This window comes from Scyliorhinus torazame, chromosome 27, assembly GCF_047496885.1.
Source record: "Scyliorhinus torazame isolate Kashiwa2021f chromosome 27, sScyTor2.1, whole genome shotgun sequence".
In the NCBI taxonomy this organism is placed as follows: Eukaryota; Metazoa; Chordata; class Chondrichthyes; order Carcharhiniformes; family Scyliorhinidae; genus Scyliorhinus; species Scyliorhinus torazame.
In genome coordinates, this window is record NC_092733.1 from 1,557,813 (window position 1) to 1,578,044 (window position 20,232).

Here is a 20,232-nt window from a genome sequence, read left to right on the forward strand (position 1 = left end):
TAAGAGAGCAATCACTGTATAATAATTCAGTAACTTTGTTCAAAATCCCAAAGTGGTAATTGTCAACATAATATAGTTACTCAAATAACTGAAGCAGTATAAATTGCCACCATCACAGTGCCATCCCATTCCTGATTGAAGCCATTTTCACTCACAGCTGGATTTTATTCCTTAGAAACTTTTATTGAACTTGAATAAAACAAATCTGACATCAGTTCTGCTCAGGATGCTATACATTTGTTCTCTTGTAGAAAAAAAAAGTTACAACACAAAACACAGCATTAAAATGTTAACTGACAAGGGAGGCACAATAAAATAGGTCATACATAAAATCCCATGAATAAGTGCAACCCTACTGCTTTACCTGAAACCTGTATTTTCTTTGATGGGATAGGGCCAGTACATTACTGTAAGTTCTATATTACTTAAAAAAGGAAACCCTTATTGTTATAAAATCACATTAAAATCAAGCCCAGCAAGATCAAAGCCAGAAATCCCTGCAATGTTGTCACACCACATGTTGTATTCTGCCCCCATAATGCCATGGCCAATTTCAAACACTAACTTTGGAAGAATATTCCACTCATTACAATAACTTCATGTTGGTGCAGCCTATATGAGATCCAGTGCCATTTACTACAATGAATGTGGCTAGCAGTGAACCACAAAGAAGCAGTCTACCGTGAGGGCGCTGACTATTGTTGGAAATGACTGTGAATCTCAAATAGACTTCAGAAAATCATCTCAACAGTTGCTGAAGTTATATTTTCATATATGAAAACCTAGCAACTTATGAACACCCCAGCTCAGAGTGCCAAACAGTGTATAACGTCCAGAGCCACATACATTCACCTGGCTCAGTAAGAAGAAACTGTGAACGGAATTAATTTATTCAAGCATAATGTGGACCAGTGAAGGCTCAAACAATAGGACAAACTAAAACCTGACCGGTGGTCAGGTGCATCCCCAGTAAATACAGCTCCTTGAAAACCACCAAAACAACAGCAAATGGCTTCAATATTGAAGGGAACTTCTGTATAGAGAAGGGATTGAGGATGAGTGTAATTTAGGTGGAAGGGGTTTATTTATAAAACCACACTCTCAATAGTCCTTTTCCACTCCGAGAAATGCCGTCCTAATTTCAGATCAGGAACGATACTCGATCCCTTTCATGTCTGAACAGATAAACCACTCTACATTTATATTTATGTTCAAACCAATAGATTTATGGGCATAGCTTAAGAGACAGGGTGGAAAGAGGTTGATGGGCAGAGTGTGAATCGTATGGAGGTTGTTTGTGGCAGTGACAAGGAAGCTGCAAATGCCACGTGGAGATATGGTTCCAGTCCTCTATTGTTTTTAGAACCTAAACTCGATGCCAAACTAATCCAACACCAAAACAGAATAGAACACTAACAGATAATTCTGGGAGAGCGTGGGGTGTGATCTCAGAGTATTCATTTTTAACATGTAGATTTAGAAGCATTTAAGCATCTTATTAACTGGTCAAAATCAAAGCACTCATCTCCACCTCCCATAAATGATATGCCTCTTCCCACTGGTATCAACTGCATTATACACAAGATGTGAAACCACAGTTGCATCATTAAAACACTTCGATGCAACATGTTGAGCACTATAACCCAGGTTTAAACAATTTGACTTTTTAAAAGAGATCAGGCCCCAAATCCTGCCTCTATACAGTGTTAGGATGCAGATGTAGAACTGGCCTGATTGGTTATTCTGGGAAACTCTATATGAGGAATCAGAATTGCATCTTTGGACAGTGAAATCCTTTTGCTTCTCCATTGATTTTAACACAGATTTATTGCTTTTCAGTTGTTGTGGTCTTGTAGAAGCCTCCTCCCCAAACTCCGTCAGTATAAAGGTGACAATGCTGCAGACAAAAGACGCTTCTCTGATGGATGTCAGAATTCCGAGTCAAAAAAACAGTGGGTATTTGCCATTTGAGTGGGTGCAAAATATCAGAGTCCAGATGAAGCAGCACAGTCCAGCGTGTGTCTGCAGACTTTGGGCGTCAACAGTTCAAATGAATTATAGACCAAAATGGGAGGGGCAGGATTTTGTATCAATTTTCACCCTCTAGCCAGAGGGAAAATCTTGGAAGCTGTCTTTGAAAAAGTCACCTGCAGCTGGGAGACAGAGCAGAGAAAAAAAATTAGGCGGGCTTGGTAAAAAGGTAGAATGCCAATTTTTTTTTTTTTTTTTTAGATTTCTCTGCTCCTGTCACCTCGTGCACGCGGTTTTTTCTCAGGCAAGCTGCTTCTTTGTGCGCAGATTTTGGTTTGTTGATAAATAGGTTTTGCTTCGTGTGGCTTACAAAGCAGAGAAATATAAAATGTGCCAACTATAATTCAGTAATAGGCAGCACGTTTAAACTGCAGCTCTAAAAATTACACAGGAGACGAGTCCTCAGGCATTAATATCTATTGATCGGTAAATTCACATCATCGATACAGAATGAAATCATTGACCAGCCTGTGCTTAGTTATGTTCCAGATATTTCTCCTGGGTTCAATTTCATTATCACCCCTCTCCCCAACGTTAAGATTGACACTAACCACAGAGGACAACCAGCATTTAACAACATAGATACAGGCTACCGGACCTAACCAGACAATAATGGCATTTACCCCCATATGGGCATGAGAGATAAAGAAAATGGTTGAAACTTAATAGCCTCTGTCAACAGCTCCTCAGAACATCAGCCTCTGCTGCAAGAAAAAGGTCAGTGCTGAGGAAATTATGCATTATTCAGTTAGAGGGCCAAAGAGAATTGAAGCTTTATGTATTGGATAATTCATTCCCGCAGCTTTACATGGCTGGCTTTGGAGATGGGGAATTTGGAGGAGGAGGAGGAGGCCATTGAGTCCACACCAGGTCTCTGAACAACAATCCAATCAGCCCCAGTACCCAGCTCCAAGTAATACACCTCTGCACATTTATTTCCTTCAAGTACCCACCTAATTTCCACTTGAAATCATTGATCGTCTCCATTTCCATCACTCCCTTAGACAGCAAGTTCCTGATGGGGACCATTCGCTGTATAAAAACATTTGTCACATCCCCCAAAGTCTGTGTCCCCCCAGTCCATAAACCATCAGCTAACAGAAGCAGCTTTACTTTGTCCATCTCATCCACACCGGACGCTCTTGTACACCTGAAGAACAACCCCAGCCTCTCCAAATTAACTTTGTAGCTAAATTCCTTTCTGCCTGGTACCAATCTACTAAATCTCCTCTGCATTCTCTCAAAGACCCCACATCCTTCCTGAAGTATAGCGACCAGAACTGGATGCAATACCTATATAAAACTCTGGTTAGGCCACAACTAAAGGTTCAGCATAACTTCCCTGCTTTTGTGTCCAATATCTCGATTCACAAAGCCCCAAATCCTTTGCTAATTACTCTCTCAATATGCCCTGCTAACTTCAAAGTTCTATGCACATAAACCCCCGGTCCATGCATACTCCCAAGAACTGTGGCATTAAGTTTACATTGCCTCTTCCTATCCCTTCTTCCAAAATGCATCACACTTGTCTGTACTAAATTCCATTTGCCATTTATTTGCCCATTCTTTTAGCCCATGTTCTGTTGATTTGCATCATGCTTGCTGCTCGTCACACATCCAAGTTTGGGATTTCAGAAAATTTTGAAAGTACTTTGTATTCCAAGCTATTTATATTTACATCAAAAAGTAGTGACCCCCGGGAACATCACTGTAACTGCCTTTCAGTCTGAGAAACAATTAATCACATCTTGACGTTGATGTCCTTAAGCCGACTTTTGTCCAATCGGAGACTGAGCCTCTTATCCCACGAGTCTCAATTTTGTTAACCAGTTTTTTATGTGGGACTATCAATTTCTTAACATCTATGTATACGACATCCATTATTTTACCTTCATCGATCTTCTGTTACTTCATTAAAAGATTCAATTTGATTGATCAAGCACTATCTGCATTTTACAAATCCACGTTGCTTTCCTTAATTAATTCAAACTTCTCCTCTAGCTTTCGCCTGATATAATCTCCGCTTCACTTACCCTCTTAAATTATTCTACGTGCTCAAAAAGTTCCCACGACATGCATCATACACCCTTTTATTGTTTTTTCATATTCTTCCATCTGACATGCAACAAGCTTCAGCCCCCTGACGTTCCCTCTTGATGGGATATATATATATATATATAACCTCTACCTGAAGTATCTCTTCCTCGAAGATCACTCATTGTTCCGTGATAGTTTTACCTTAACATTTGGTTCCATTTTATCCTGGCTAGCCTTCTTCCAGGTTAGAAACTCTACGTTAGATTCTTTCTTGCTCTTTTCCAATACTAATACAAGCATATTTCCATAATGGTCACCCTTGCCCAAGTGTTGCCCCACATAGACTTGGTCTACGTTATTCCCCAGCACCAGACCTAGTAACACCCTCTGCCTAGTTAAATCAAGAGCATAAATGGCCAAGGAAATAATTGTTCTGAACACATGAAGAAACCCCCCCCACTTCGAACATTATCCCATTTAATATTTTGAGAAATTAAAGTCCCCCAATCAATAGTAAGAATCACAGAATCACTACAGTGCAGAAGGCCACTCAGCCCATCGAGTCTGCACCGGCCCTTGGAAAGAGCACTCTACCTAGGCCCACACCGCCCACCCTATCCCTGTAACCCAGTAACCCCACCTAACCTTTTGGACATGAGGGGAAATTTTATCATGGCCAATCCACCTAACCTGCACAGCTTTGGACTGTGGGAGGAAACCGGACCACCCGGGTCCCTGGCACTGTGAGGCAGCAGTGCAAACCATTGTGCCACCGTATCTTGCACATCTCTGATTACCCTACAGATCAGCAAGCTAAGCTGATTTTGCAATCTACAGAACTACTTACCAACCCCTCTAAGCAAATATAATCAAGGCCAGTAATTCTTTCAGAGGGATAACAGAAATTCAAAGTTAGCACTCGTATTTGCCCTTTTAAAAAAAAAAAAAACAGCTTCACTCAATGCACAGAACTTTATAAATCTTTATCACTTTTTCGTTGCATCAAGTTAATTTAGAGTTAGTGTGTTGCCAGGTTACAGATATAAGCTGATTGTCAATTCTTTTTTAGCACTAGGTACATGCATTTTATTCAGTTTCACTATCCTCATCTTTACACGCAAACCCCTAAAGAAATTCTAGTATCTTGCTCAAGAATAACATGCAGTACATAATCTTACAAGTCAGTTATATGCATTTACAATTAAATCTTACCGTATCCACCAGAGGAATTAGATGATCCATAACCATAGTTGGCACCAGCCCCTCCTCCACCTCCACCTCCACCTCCACCTCCACTGCCGCCACCACCACCACCACCATATCCATAGTTTCCTCCACCATAGCCAGTCCCTAGGAAGGGGGGAAAAAAAACACTTGTCAGAGGTGACAGCTCCCACCCGGTGTGTGACTGGTAGTCACAGTACTCCACAGATCATTTCTGTGCTGGTCATCTAGTGCAAATTTTGGTAACTTTGGTCCCGAGGCACTTGAACAGCCTTTCTTTTTGAGATCCAACGACAGAGGAGGAATGGCAATATAGTTTAAAGTCAGAATGTTGTGTGGCTTGGAGGGTAACTTGCAGGCGGTGTTGTTCGCATATATATTAGAGTCCCCCAATTACACAGACATCAATCAGGGCAGCATAAACTAGAGCCTCAACACTCCTTTATTCTAAGACGTCTTACAACACCAGGTTAAAGTCCAACAGGTTTGTTTCAAATCACTAGCTTTCGGAGCGCAGCTCCTTCCTCAGGTGAATGAAGGTGTAGGTTCCAGAAACATATATATATATATATATATATATATATATATATGTAGTCAAAGATGCAAGACGATACCTTGAATGCGAGCATTTGCAGGCAATCTCTGCAAGATAGACATGGGTACCACCATTACACACGAGAATACCACCCACCAGGTACGTGGCACATACTCCTGAGACTCAGCCAACATAGTCTACCTCATACGCTGCAGGAAAGGATGTCCCGAAGCGTGGTACATGGAGAGACCATGCAGACGCTGCGACAACGAATGAACGGACATCGCGCAACAATCACCAGGCAGGAATGTTCCCTTCCAGTCGGGGAATTCTTCAGCAGTCAAGGGCATTCAGCCTCTGATGTTCGGGTAAGCGTTCTCCAAGGCAGTCTTCAGGGCGTGCGACAACGCAGTATCGGCTATAAGTTCTGCACACATGAGTACCGCCTCAACAGGTACCTTGGATTCAGGTCACATTACATTCACCCCCCACCATCTGGCCTGGGCTTGCAAAATCCTACCAACTGTCCTGGCTTGAGACAATTCACACCTCTTTAACCTGGGATTACCCCGCTCTCTGGATCTGTAAAGACTTAATTACCTGCAAACGCTCACATTCAAAGTATCGTCTTGCATCTTTGACTTTGTCTTTACATATGTTTCTGGAACCTACCTCTTCATTCACCTGAGGAAGGAGCAGTGCTCCGAAAGCTAGTGATTTGAAACAAACGTGTTGGACTTTAACCTGGTGTTGTGAGACTTCTTACTGTGCTCACCCCAATTCAACGCCGGAAACTCCACATCATGACTCCTTCATTCTAACAGACTACATTCAACGGTCAGACCGTCAGAATTGAAAGTTTAAAAAAAATAAAGAGTACCCAATTCATTTTTTCCAATTAAGGGGCAATTTAGCATGGCCAATCCACCTACTCTGCACAACTTAAGTTGAAAAATAGAATACAAGACCAGGGATGTACTTCTGAGGCTGTATAAGGCTCTGGGCAGACCCCATTTGGAGTATTGTGAACAGTTTTGGGCCCCATATCTAAGGATGTGCTGGCCTTGGAAAGGGTCCAGAGGAGGTTCACAATGATCCCTGGAATGAAGAACTTGTCGTATGAGGAACGTTTGAGGACTGTGGGTCTGTACTCATTGGAGTTTAGAAGGATGAGAAGGGATCTTATTGAAACATACAAGACACTGCGAGGCCTGGATAGAGTGGACGTGGAGAGGATGTTTCCACTTGTAGGGAAAACTAGAACCAGAGGACACCATGTCAGATTAAAGGGACGATCCTTTAAAACAGAGAGGAGGAGGAATTTCTTCAGCCAGAGGGTGGTGAATCTGTGGAACTCTTTGCCGCAGGAGGCTGTGGAGGCAAATTCACTGAGTGCCTTTAAGACAGAGATAGAGGACTTCCGGTTGCGGCGACGACCAGCTAAGCCGCACGTTTCGGCGGCTCCAGCTTAGACGGACCTTCGGGCTCTTTTAAGAGCCCCAACGGGAATTCTTTTTGCGACGCAACCCGGTGTGGGGTGAAGCAACAGGGAGTCCCCCGCAGTGGGAAAGAAAAAGATCGGCGGCGGCGGGCAGATCTCGGAGAATCCTCGAGGGCAGCGGCAGAGGAAAGAAAGGAACAAGATGGCGTCGGAGGGAGCCCAGGCGACATGGGGACCGGACCAGGATGAATTTTTAAGACTGTGTGGAGCTGCTAAAAAAGGAGGTGCTGGCCCCGATGCTACAGGCAATCGAGGGGCTTAAAGAGACACAAAAGGCCCAGGAGATAGAGCTCCGTGTGGTAGAGCAGAGGGTAACTGACAACGAGGACGAGATCCTGGGCCTAGCGGTCAAAATGCAGACGCACGAGGCGCTTCATAAGAAGTGCATCGAAAGAATTGAAGTCCTGGAAAATAGATCAAGGAGAAAGAACTTCCGGATCCTGGGTCTCCCCGAGGGTGTGGAAGGATCTGACGGCGGGGCTTATGCGAGCACGATGCTACGCTCGCTAATGGGAGCTGAGGCCCCCTCGGGCCCCTTGGAAGTGGAAGGGGCCCACCGGGTCCCTGCGAGGAGACCAAAGGCTGGAGAACCACCTAGGGCGATGGTCGTGCGATTTCACCGCTTCAATGATAGAGAGGTGGTTCTGAGATGGGCCAAGAAGGTACGAAGTAGCAGATGGGAGAATGCGGTGATACGAGTGTATCAGGACTGGAGTGCGTAGGTGGCGAGAAGGAGGGCGAGTTTCAATCGAGCCAAGGAGGTGCTGCATAAGAAGAAAGTGAAGTTCGGGATGTTGCAGCCGGCGCGATTATGGGTCACACACCAGGATAGACATTACTATTTTGAAACGTCGGAAGAAGCATGGACCTTCATTCAAAAAGAGAAACTGGACCAGAACTGAGGGACTGATGTTGGAGGGGAAACGACGATGCTGATGTATAGAGGTGTAAATTGGGATTGGGGGGGGGGGGGGGGGGGGGGGGAAAAGAGGAGGAGGACACTGAGAAATGTGGGCGCCGGTGGGGGGGGGGGGGGGGGGGAGCTGCGCCATGAGGGACGGGATGGTTCTAGAAAGCGCGGAGTTTCTTTTTCTTTTCCCGCACCAGAGATGATGGCGGGAAGATAGGCGCAAGGAGGATGGGAGTTCCTCACACAGGGGGGTCAAGGAGAGAGCGGGAGAAGCAGGGGTCAGTTGAAGTCAGCTGACTTTCGGAAGCAATATGGGGGGAGTAACCATGCTAGATGGGGATCTAGCGGGGGAGGGGGACAACTGGGTTGCTGCTGCTGAGATCGAAAGGGAGCTGGTAAGAGAAAAGGTGGTCGAGGCGGGAATGCGCCACCTGGGGGACGGGTGGGTGCGCGGAACCGAGACGTGGGACTGGCTCAGAGAGGGTGATGGCTAGTCGACAGGGGTGGGCAGCCTCCCCGGTCCGGCTGATCACGTGGAACATGAGAGGCCTAAATGGGCCGATTAAGAGGGCCCGAGTGTTCGCGCACTTAAAAGGACTGAAGGCAGACTTCAAGAGACGCATCTGAAAGTGGCGGACCAGGTTAGGTTTCATAGATTATCATAGAATTTACAGTGCAGAAGGAGGCCATTCGGCCCATCGAGTCTGCACCGGCTCTTGGAAAGAGCACCCTACCCAAGGTCAACACCGCCACCCTATCCCCATAACCCAGTAACCCCACCCAACACTAAGGGCAATTTTGGACACCAAGGGCAATTTAGCATGGCCAATCCACCTAACCTGCACATCTTTGGACTGTGGGAGGAAACCGGAGCACCCGGAGGAAACCCACGCACACACGGGGAGGATGTGCAGACTCCGCACAGTGACCCAAGCCGGAATCGAACCTGGGACCCTGGAGCTGTGTAGTAATTGTGCTATCCACAAGGCTACCGTGCTGCCCTAGGTTAAGGAAAGGATGGGTGGGACAGGTGTTCCACTCAGGGCTGGACGCAAAGACTAGAGGGGTGGCCATATTGGTGGGGAAAACGGGTGTCGTTCGAGGCTAGGAACATTGTAGCGGACAGCGGGGGCAGATATGTGATGGTGAGTGGCAGACTGGAGGGAATGGAGGTCGTGCTGGTCAACGTATATGCCCCGAACTGGGATGATGCGGGATTTATGAAGCGGATGCTGGGACGCATCCCGGACCTGGAGGTAGGGAACCTGGTAATGGGGACGGGACGGACGGACTTCAACCCCGTGGTAGACCCAGGGCTAGATAGATCTAGATCTAGGACCGGAAGAAGGCCAGCAGCGGCCAAGGTGCTTAGGGGGTTTGTGGACCAATGGGGGGAGTGGATCCGTGGAGATTTGCTATGCCGCTGGCCAAAGAGTTCTCCTTTTTCTCCCATGTCCATAAGGTATACTCCCGGATAGATTTCTTCGTTTTGGGAAGGTCACTGATTTCGAGGGTGGAAGGAAAGGAGTACTCGGCCATAACTGTTTCAGACCATGCCCCACATTGGGTGGATCTGGAACTAGGAGAGGAGAGGGAACAGCGTCCTGTCTGGCGACTGGATGTGGGATTATTGGCGGATGAGGGAGTCTGCGGAAGGGTGCAGGGATGTATCAAAAGGTACCTGGAGGCCAATGATGATGGGGAGGTCCGAGTGGGGGTAGTATGGGAAGCGCTGAAGGCGGTGGTCAGGGGAGAATTGATCTCCATCAGGGCTCACAAAGGGAAAACAGAGGCCAAAGAGAGGGAAAGATTACTGGGGGAGATTGTGTGTGTGGATAAAATATATGCGGAGGCCCCGGACGAAGGACTATATAGGGAGAGGCAAAGACTCCAGACGGAGTTTGACCTGCTGACCACAGGGAAGGCAGAGGCACAGTGGAGGAAGGCACTGTGATATGAATATGGGGAAAAGGCGAGTCGCCTGTTGGCCCACTAGCTTCGTAAGAGGACAACGGCGAGGGAAATAGGGGGAGTTAGGGATGAAACGGGAACCACGGTGCGGAGAGCAGGGAAGGTAAATGAGGTGTTCAAGACCTTTTATGAGAGGTTATATAGGTTCCAACCCCCGGAGGGAAAAGAGGGGATGCAGCTGTTTCTGGACCAACAAAGGCTCCCGAGGGTGGAGGAGCAGGAGGTGGCAGCCCTGGGGGCGCCAATTGGGGTGGACGAGGTGACCAAAGGGCTGGGGAACATGCAGGCAGGGAAGGCCCCAGGACCTGTCGGGTTCCCGGTGGAATTTTACAGGAAATACGTGGACTTGTTGGCCCCGCTGCTGGTAAGAACCTTTAACGAGGCCAGAGAAGGGGGGACCCTACCCCCGACAATGTCGGAGGCGACGATATCACTAATCCTGAAGCGAGATAAAGACCCGCTGCAATGCGGGTCTTATAGGCCTATCTCGCTCCTGAATGTGGACGCCAAGTTGTTGGCAAAAGTGCTGACAATGAGGATAGAGGATTGTGTCCCGGGGGTGGTGCACGAAGATCAGACAGGGTTCGTAAAGGGGAGACAACTGAATGTCAACGTGCGACGGCTATTGGGGGGTGATAATGATGCCCCCAGCAGAGGGGGAGGCAGAGATAGTGGCGGCAATGGATGCAGAGAAGGCATTTGATAGGGTGGAGTGGGAGTATTTATGGGAAGTGTTAAGGAGGTTTGGGTTCGGGAACGGGTTTATTAGCTGGGTTAAACTCCTTTATGGGGCCCCAACGGCAAGTGTAGTCACAAATCGGCAAAGATCGGAGTATTTTGGACTACATAGGGGAACAAGACAGGGGTGCCCTCTGTCCCCATTACTGTTCGCGCTGGCAATTGAACCACTGGCCATAGCGCTGAGAGACTAGACTCAGAGGCTAGATTCACAGTATAAAAGTGATCCCCTACAGTGCAGACTTTGTTTGCACTGAGTGCTGAATTTGGTGCATTTTGAGTGCTATAGTGAGAGTTTGGTGACTGAGGGAGTGCTGAATTTGGTGCATTTGAGTGCTAAAGTGAGAGTTTGGTGACTGAGGGAGTGCTGAATTTGGTGCATTTGAGTGCTAAAGCGAGAGTTTGGTGACTGAGGGAGTGCTGAATTTGGTGCATTTGAGTGCTAAAGTGAGAGTTTGGTGACTGAGGGAGTGCTGAATTTGGTGCATTTGAGTGCTATAGTGAGAGTTTGGTGACTGAGGGAGTGCTAAATTTGGTGCATTTGAGTGCTATAGTAAGAGTTTGGTGACTGAGAGAGTTAGGCGAGGAGAGGGTAAGGCGCTCCTTTCATTTTGTTTCCTACATTTCCGCAAAGAGTGAGAAGAGAGCCAGGAGTTTACAGAAAGTGTAGCTGACTGGGAGCAGAGTCGGAGGGCGGAGATCTAGTTAGTCCACAGGGCAGCTATATTCTGACAGGTAAGAGGGGATGGAGGCTAGGCCAGTTGCATGCTCCTCCTGTAGGATGTGGGTGGTGAGGGATACCACCGGTGTCCCCGCTGACTATACCTGCGGGAAGTGCACCCAACTTCAGCTCCTCAAAGACCGTGTTAGGGAACTGGAGCTGAAGATGGATGAACTTCGGATCATCCGGGAGGCAGAGGGGGTGATTGAGAAGAGTTACTGGGAGGTAACCACACCCAAGGTACAGGACAAGAGTAGCTGGGTTACAGTCAGGGGGAAAAAAAACAAACAGGCAGACAGTGCAGGGATCCCTCGTGGTCGTTCCCCTTCAAAACAAGTATACAGTTTTGGATGCTGTTGGGGGGGGGGGGGGATGACCTACCGGGGGAAGGCCCTAGCAGCCAAGTCTCTGGCACTGAGTCTGGCTCTGGGGCTCAGAAGGGAAGGGGGGAGAATAGAAAAGCAATAGTTGTAGGAGATTCAATGGTTAGGGGAATAGATAGGAGATTTTGTGGTCGCGAGCGAGACTCCCGGAAGGTATGTTGCCTCCCGGGTGCCAGGGCCAGGGATGTCTCGGATTGTGTCTTCAGGATCCTTAAGGGGGAGGGTGAGCAGCCAGAAGTCGTGGTACACATTGGTACCAACGACATAGGTAGGAAAAGGGGTGTGGAGGTAATAAACAAGTTTAGGGAGTTAGGCTGGAAGTTAAAAGCCAGGACAGACAGAGTTGTCATCTCTGGTTTGTTGCCGGTGCCACGTGATAGCGAGGCTAGGAATAGGGAGAGTGCGCAGTTGAACACGTGGCTGCAGGAATGGTGTAAGAGGGAGGGCTTCAGGTATTTGGATAATTGGAGCGCATTCTGGGGAAGGTGGGACCTGGAACAGCAGGACGGGTTGCATCTGAACCAGAGGGGCACCAATATCCTGGGAGGGAGGTTTTCTAGTACTCTTCGGGAGGGTTTAAACTAATTTGGCAGGGGAATGGGAACCGGATTTGTAGTCCAGCAACTAAGGTAGCCGATATTCAGGACGCCAAAGCGTGTAATGAGGCAGTGGGGAAGGGAACACTGACAAAGGAGAGACTACTTGCAGGCACGGAGATGGGTTGAAGTGTGTATACTTCAACGCAAGAAGCATCAGGAATAAGGTGGGTGAACTTAAGGCATGGATCGGTACTTGGGACAACGATGTGGTGGCCATCACGGAAACTTGGATAGAAGAGGGGCAGAAATGGTTGTTGGAGGTCCCTGGTTATAGATGTTTCAATAAGATTAGGGAGGGTGGTAAAAGAGGTGGGGGGGGTGGCATTGTTAATTAGAGATAGTACAACAGCTGCAGAAAGGCAGTTCGAGGAGTATCACCCTAATGAGGTAGTATGGGTTGAAATCAGAAATAGGAAAGGAGCAGTCACCTTGTTAGGAGTTTTCTATAGGCCCCCCAATAGTAGCAGAGATGTGGAGGAACAGATTGGGAAACAGATTTTGGAAAGGTGCAGAAGTCACAGGGTAGTAGTCATGGGTGACTTTAACTTCCCAAATATTGAGTGGAAACTCTTTAGATCAAATAGTTTGAATGGGGTGGTGTTTGTGCAGTGTGTCCAGGAAGCTTTTCTAACACAGTATGTAGATTGTTCGACCAGAGGAGTGGCAATATTGGATTTAGTTGGCAATGATCTTTTCGTCCTCACTGTCAACAGGGGTGGTACCAGGGGATTGGAGAGTGGCGAATGTCGTGCCCCTGTTCAAAAAAGGGACTAGGGATAACCCTGGGAATTACAGGCCAGTTAGTCTTGCTTCGGTGGTAGGCAAAGTCATGGAAAGGGTACTGAAGGATAGGATTTCTGAGCATCTGGAAAGACACTGCTTGATTAGGGATAGTCAGCACGGATTTGTGAGGGGTAGGTCTTGCCTTACAAGTCTTATTGAATTCTTTGAGGAGGTGACCAAGCATGTGGATGAAGGTAAAGCAGTGGATGTAGTGTACATGGATTTTAGTAAGGCATTTGATAAGGTTCCCCATGGTAGGCTTATGCAGAAAGTAAGGAGGCATGGGATAGTGGGAAATTTGGCCAGTTGGATAACGAACTGGCTAACCGATAGAAGTCAGAGAGTGGTGGTGGATGGCAAATATTCAGCCTGGATCCCAGTTACCAGTGGCATACCGCAGGGATCAGTTCTGGGTCCTCTGCTGTTTGTGATTTTCATTAATGACTTGGATGAGGGAGTTGAAGGGTGGGTCAGTAAATTTGCAGACGATACGAAGATTGGTGGAGTTGTGGATAGTAAGGAGGGCTGTTGTCGGCTGCAAAGAGACATAGATAGGATGCAGAGCTGGGCTGAGAAGTGGCAGATGGAGTTTAACCCTGAAAAGTGTGAGGTTGTCCATTTTGGAAGGACAAATATGAATGCGGAATACAGGGTTAATGGTAGAGTTCTTGGCAATGTGGAGGAGCAGAGAGATCTTGGGGTCTATGTTCATACATCTTTGAAAGTTGCCACTCAAGTGGATAGAGCTGTGAAGAAGGCCTATGGTGTGCTCGCGTTCATTAACAGAGGGATTGAATTTAAGAGCCGTGAGGTGATGATGCAGCTGTACAAAACTTTGGTAAGGCCACATTTGGAGTACTGTGTACAGTTCTGGTCGCCTCATTTTAGGAAGGATGTGGAAGCTTTGGAAAAGGTGCAAAGAAGATTTACCAGGATGTTGCCTGGAATGGAGAGTAGGTCTTACGAGGAAAGGTTGAGGGTGCTAGGCCTTTTCTCATTAGAACGGAGAAGGATGAGGGGTGACTTGATAGAGGTTTATAAGATGATCAGGGGAATAGATAGAGTAGACAGTCAGAGACTTTTTCCCCAGGTGGAACAAACCATTACAAGGGGACATAAATTTAAGGTGGAAGATATAGGAGGGATATCAGAGGTAGGTTGTTTACCCAGAGAGTAGTGGGGGCATGGAATGCACTGCCTGTGGAAGTAGTTGAGTCGGAAACATTAGGGACCTTCAAGCAGCTATTGGATAGGTACATGGATTACGGTAAAATGATATAGTGTAGATTTATTTGTTCTTAAGGGCAGCATGGTAGCATTGTGAATAGCACAATTGCTTCACAGCTCCAGGGTCCCAGGTTCGATTCCGGCTTGGGTCACTGTCTGTGCGGAGTCTGCACGTCCTCCCCGTGTGTGCGTGGGTTTCCTCCGGGTGCTCTGGTTTCCTCCCACAGTCCAAAGACGTGCAGGTTAGGTGGATTGGCCATGATAAATTGCCCTTAGTGTCCAAAATTGCCCTTGGTGTTGGTTGGAGGTGTTGAGTTTGGGTAGGGTGCTCTTTCCAAGAGCCGGTGCAGACTCAGGGGGCCAAATGGCCTCCTTCTGCACTGTAAATTCAATGATAATCCATGATTAATCTAGGACAAAGGTTCGGCACAACATCGTGGGCCGAAGGGCCGTTCTGTGCTGTATTTTCTATGTCTATGACTCCAGGAAATGGAGAGGGGTGGTCAGAGGGGGCGAGGAACACCGAGTGTCACTCTACGCAGATGACCTACTGCTGTATGTGGCGGATCCGGGGGGGGGGGGGGGGGGGGGGGGGGGGGGGTGACAGAGGTTATGCAGATATTGAGGGAGTTTGGAGATTTCTCGGGATATAGGCTTAACCATGAGAAAGAGTGAGCTTTTCATAATACACCCTGGGGACCAGAGTAGAGGGATAGATGGCCTACCGCTAAGGATAGTGGAAAGAAACTTCCGATACCTGGGGATTCAGATAGCCAGGAGCTGGGGAACCCTACACAGATTCAATCTGACTCGGCTGATGGAGCAAATGGAAGAGGATTTCAAAAGGTGGGATATGCAGCCGCTGTCACTGGCGGGCAGAGTGCAGGCGATTAAGATGATGGTCCTCCCGAGGTTCTTATTTGTGTTTCAATGTCTCCCAATATTGATCACGAAGGCCTTTTTCAAGAAAATAGATAGGAGCATCATGAGCTTCATGTGGGCAGGGAAGGCCCCGAGGGTAAGAAGGAGGTTCCCGCAACGTAGCAGGGACAGAGGGCGACTGGCGTTGCCGAATTTGGGCGACTATTACTGGGCCACCAATGTGGCGATGATCCGTAAGTGGATGATAGAGTGAGAGGGGGCGGCGTGGAAAAGGCAAGAGATGGCGTCCTGTAAAGGAACGAGCTTAAAAGCACTGGTGACGGCGCCACTACCGCTCTCCCCGAAAAGGTTTACCACAAACCCAGTGGTGGCGGCAACACTGTATCTGGGGGCAATGGAGGCGACAGAGGGGTGTATTGGGAGCCTCGGTGTGGTCCCCGATCAGGAACAACCATAGGTTTGCCCCAGGGAGGTTGGACGGAGGGTTCCAGAGCTGGCACCGGGCAGGAATTAGGAGAGTGGGAGACTTATTTATAGATGGGACGTTTGCGAGCTTGGGAGCGGTAGAGGAAAAGTACGAGCTGCCTCTGGGGAACATCTTTAGGTATATGCAGGTGAGGGCGTTTACGAGACAGCAGGTGAGGGATTTTCCGCTGCTCCCGACACAGGGGATCCAGGATCGAGTGCTTTCGGGGGTGTGGGTCGGGGAGGGCAAAGTGTCCGAAATATACCGGGAGATGAGCTCTTGGTAGAAGAGCTGAAAGGAAAATGGCAAGAAGAGCTCAGGGAGGAGATTGAGGAGGGTTTGTGGGCTGATCCCCTAAGTAGGGTAAATTCCTCTTCCTCGTGTGCCAGGCTTAGCCTGATCCAATTTAAGGTGCTACATAGAGCACATATAACGGGAGCGAGGTTGAGCAGGTTCTTCGGAGTGGAGGACGGGTGCGGGAGAAGCCCGGCGAACCACACATATGTTTTGGTCGTGTCCGGCACTGGAGGGGAGTGGCGGGAGTGATCTCGAAGGTGGTGAAGGTCCGGGTCAAGCCAAGCTGGGGGTTAGCTATATTTGGGGTAGCGGATGAGCCGGGAGTGCAGGAGGCGAAAGAGGCCGATATTGTGGCCTTTGCGTCCCTAGTAGCCCGGCGAAGGATTTTACTCATGTGGAAGGAAGCGAAACCCCCCGGCGTGGAGGCCTGGATAAACAATATGGCAGGGTTCATAAAACTGGAGGGGATGAAGTTTGCGCTGAGAGGATCGGCTCAGGGGTTCACCAGGCGGTGGCAACCGTTCCTCGACTATCTAGCGGAACGTTAGGGGGAAAATAGATAGCCAGCAGCAGCCCCGGGGGGGGGGGGGGAGATAAATTGTGTTTGAAAACTTTAATAAAATATATATTTTTATTACAAAAAGACAAGAGATAGATAGGTTCTTGATTTATAAGGGGATCAGGGGTAGTGGGGAGAAGGCAGGAGAATAGAGATGAGAAATTATCAGCCATTATTGAATGGTGGAGCAGACTCGATGGGCCAAGTGGCCTAATTCTGCTCCTATGTCTTATGGTGGGGACGAAACCCACACAAGCACAGGGAGAATGTACAAACTCCACACGGATAGTGACCCAGAGCCGGGATCAAACCTAGGACCTCGGCAGCGTGCTAACCACTGTGCCACCATGGTGCCCAGTCAGAACTGAAAGTTATTTAAAAATCCAGATCAGAGGCCAACATTATAATTTTTATAAACATTTCACTAGGAGTAGGAAACCTAGTGCGATTCTACCGCCACACCCAGCATGGAGCCTGACGCAATGGGTGAATCGCAGAAGGAGCCCAAATCAGGCTTTGCGCTGGGCCTGAAACCTGGTGTGAGTTATCTGACTCGTGACCTGGATCACGGCAATATTTAAACAAGCAATTAGGCTCATTTAAATATGCACAGGCATCTTGACACTCCATTCGCCTGGTGCCCAGGAGTCACCGGCCGCACCCGTGAGGCCTCAACCGGCCGTCGATTTCTATTGGTCTCCACAAGTGGAAATAGGTCATAACAGCCACTCGGGGGTCTCGAAGGCCATTGGAGCCACCCTCACCAGTGGTTGGGGACAGGGTAGTACCAATGTACAATGGCAAGGGTCGAGGTTGGATGGGGGCCATGCCCATGAAAGAGGGGACTGGGGGGGGGGGGTAGAAAATGGCAACGTCACATTGGGAGGGGGGGATGGGAATGCCCATGTCTGCGAGGGGGGGGGGGGGGGTTGCCCATGGATAGGGGTGTGGGGTGAAAAGGGAGGGAGGGGGTAAAGCGAGTAGGACACAGTAGTACGTAACCCAGCATACACCTTTATACTTGGACTGTTCACTAAACAAGAACAACAGGATCAATAGCAAACAAACATAAACCAGAGTAAGAGACAACACACTTCTGGGTATAGGTACCGAGGATAGTGACTGGCGCACTGAGCATGATGGGACATAAACCAACCAGACTTGACCACATTCCTAGGAAGGACAAGACACAACCAGAATGCAGGCTGGTCAGCTCAGCAAGAATATTCCTTATCCTCAGCTCCAAACACACCGGGCTAATTAGACAATGGCGCAAGTCAGAAACAGTAGGAAGGAGAGTTATTTGTGTAAGGCATCAAGGACGATTGGCTTGACAAACACCAGCTGGCCATGGACAGCATGAGTTGATCACGCAGTACCAAGATGCACAAGAGTTAATTTTACAGGTCAATGTAGGTAACCTGATAGTTAATGATTGGATTATGTGCAACTGAGGGGAGTGGGAGCCATTTTTGCACATGTATAATAATGAACACACAAACAATGTACAGTTAGAGAGATTTGGATACTGCCCCGAATCACTCTCCCTCATACATTGAACAAGCTTGGAGAATAAAATTGTCGTGACAGAGTTGCTGTCTCTCGGAGTCTTTATGTGAGCTAGTCCAGTTTAATACCTAGGCTCTGAAAAACGCTTAAACGTGAGGGACCCTTAGTAGCTCACTTACAGATCAGGGTTCCCTTTCAAAATGGCGCCCTGATCTCCGAGGAGCCAGTCTCGCTGGCGAGTTCAGTTACACTGTTGAAAATCTTTGCAAGTGCCCCAAAAAACGACAAAGTGTGGGTGAATACTGTTCTGGATCTCACCCATCTAAAAAATACCACAAGATGCTTGCTGTAGGAAGTTCATTATATCAGTAGGGCACATTCAAAAAGGCATGTGGAGACAAACAATGAGTTAGCGGAGGTACATATCCAGGCACACTATGATGCAATGTGGCATAGTCTCAGGGTTTATCGCAGAATGTTTGGCAGCACAAGATGCAATGTATGCACCAACTTAATGAACAGAAAAGGGTAAATCAAATGTCCTTACCAGAAGACAAGTAGCCAGAATTGTTGGATGCGTTGAAACCACCTCTGCCAGCTCTGCCACGCCCTCGGCCTCTACCTCTCTGAACAGGAGGACCTGCAGGAGGACCTGTCGGGAGCACTCCCATCCCCATACCACCACTAAATCCCATGTTGTGCTGCTGTGGCTGTTAAGAGAGATAAGTGTTAATTGAATCTCAGCACTGAAGGCTTTATTAATTTGATAAGCCCAGCCAACACATTTCAATCTCCTTCCTGTAACAATGAGCTTGAAGTTGCACGAAAAAAGAAATGGTTCTGTTTAGATCAGATCAAATACTCCTGATTGCAGAAGCTAGGTCCAATGTATCTGTACTTTAGTTTGGTTTCAGTCCAGACACACTGGTGCCCGACAGTTCGACCAGAACCTCTTTTTTTTTGCAGTTTAAGAGGCTCCTTGAAAAGCTAACTGATTCAAAAGAGATGACATCAAACTTCAAAATGGCCAATCCTTTAACACCACTTTGAAATTCATATCTAAATCTAATAAAAACTGGTCATTTGGTTCAGTCTTTTGTTGGTAATTATGCTCCACAAGCAGCAACTCTAATCAGAGCTTTCTGCTCTCTTCCTGTTCTCTGATCCTTTATCCACCTATTGCATGGTCTCGTTTCAACCACTCACTCTGGACTTGAAGTTCCTCCTACTCTCTGCCTTCCATCTCTTACATTTAATCTTATGTCCCTTTGACCGAGGCTCCTTAACCTCTGGAAGAAGTCTTTTATTGTCTGTTCCCCTCATTTTATAACTGTTAACACTAAAACACCAGTCTTCCAAGTCTTTGAATTTAAATTTCATCATCACCCTAATGACCCGGCATTTCACCCAGTCCAAAACCGTCCTATAATGCGCAGCCCAAAACTGCAGAATGTGACAAACATTTGTTTTATATAGATGTATCAATATAGTTCTACTTTTATATTCTTTACATCTTGCAAAAAATCAGCCAGTAGTGTATTAGAATTTTGTCTCTCTAGTACACCGGCCTCTTATGTTTTCTTGACCTCTCATGGTGGTAGTTCTATCTCCTTTTAATGGGCATTAACTCATGAAGGAGCCTAGATCAACAAGTATCAGGTAATTATTTGACCACAAGATCATTAAGGGAGCCTGATCACATTTTCACCCAACAAGAAATCTCAGCAGAGGCACACAGATTAAGGTAAACATAACCTGGTGATCAAACCAGGTACCCCATGGGTATGGTTAGCTTGGGGGGAAAAAGGTGATCTGACTTTCTTCTAGGTAAGTTTTCAGAACAATAGAACAGAGGAAAG

General features: G+C 47.5%; 1 protein-coding gene across 5 annotated transcripts in view; it reads right to left on the bottom strand.

Moving 5' to 3' along the window:
* The window catches only part of ilf3b (interleukin enhancer binding factor 3b), an 85,620-nt gene that overhangs the window by 11,768 nt on the left and 53,620 nt on the right, over window positions 1-20,232 (bottom strand). For 3 of the 5 annotated variants that reach the window (XM_072490760.1, XM_072490759.1, XM_072490758.1), the window contains exons 17-18: window positions 18,921-19,083; window positions 5,281-5,418 (exon numbers count right to left, since the gene is read on the bottom strand). In XM_072490760.1, coding sequence (XP_072346861.1) covers window positions 5,281-5,418; window positions 18,921-19,083 — 301 coding nt within the window. Of the gene's footprint in view, window positions 1-162; window positions 2,154-5,280; window positions 5,419-18,920; window positions 19,084-20,232 lie in introns of those variants that run through there. The other 2 variants (XM_072490762.1, XM_072490761.1) reach the window with 2 other exon arrangements.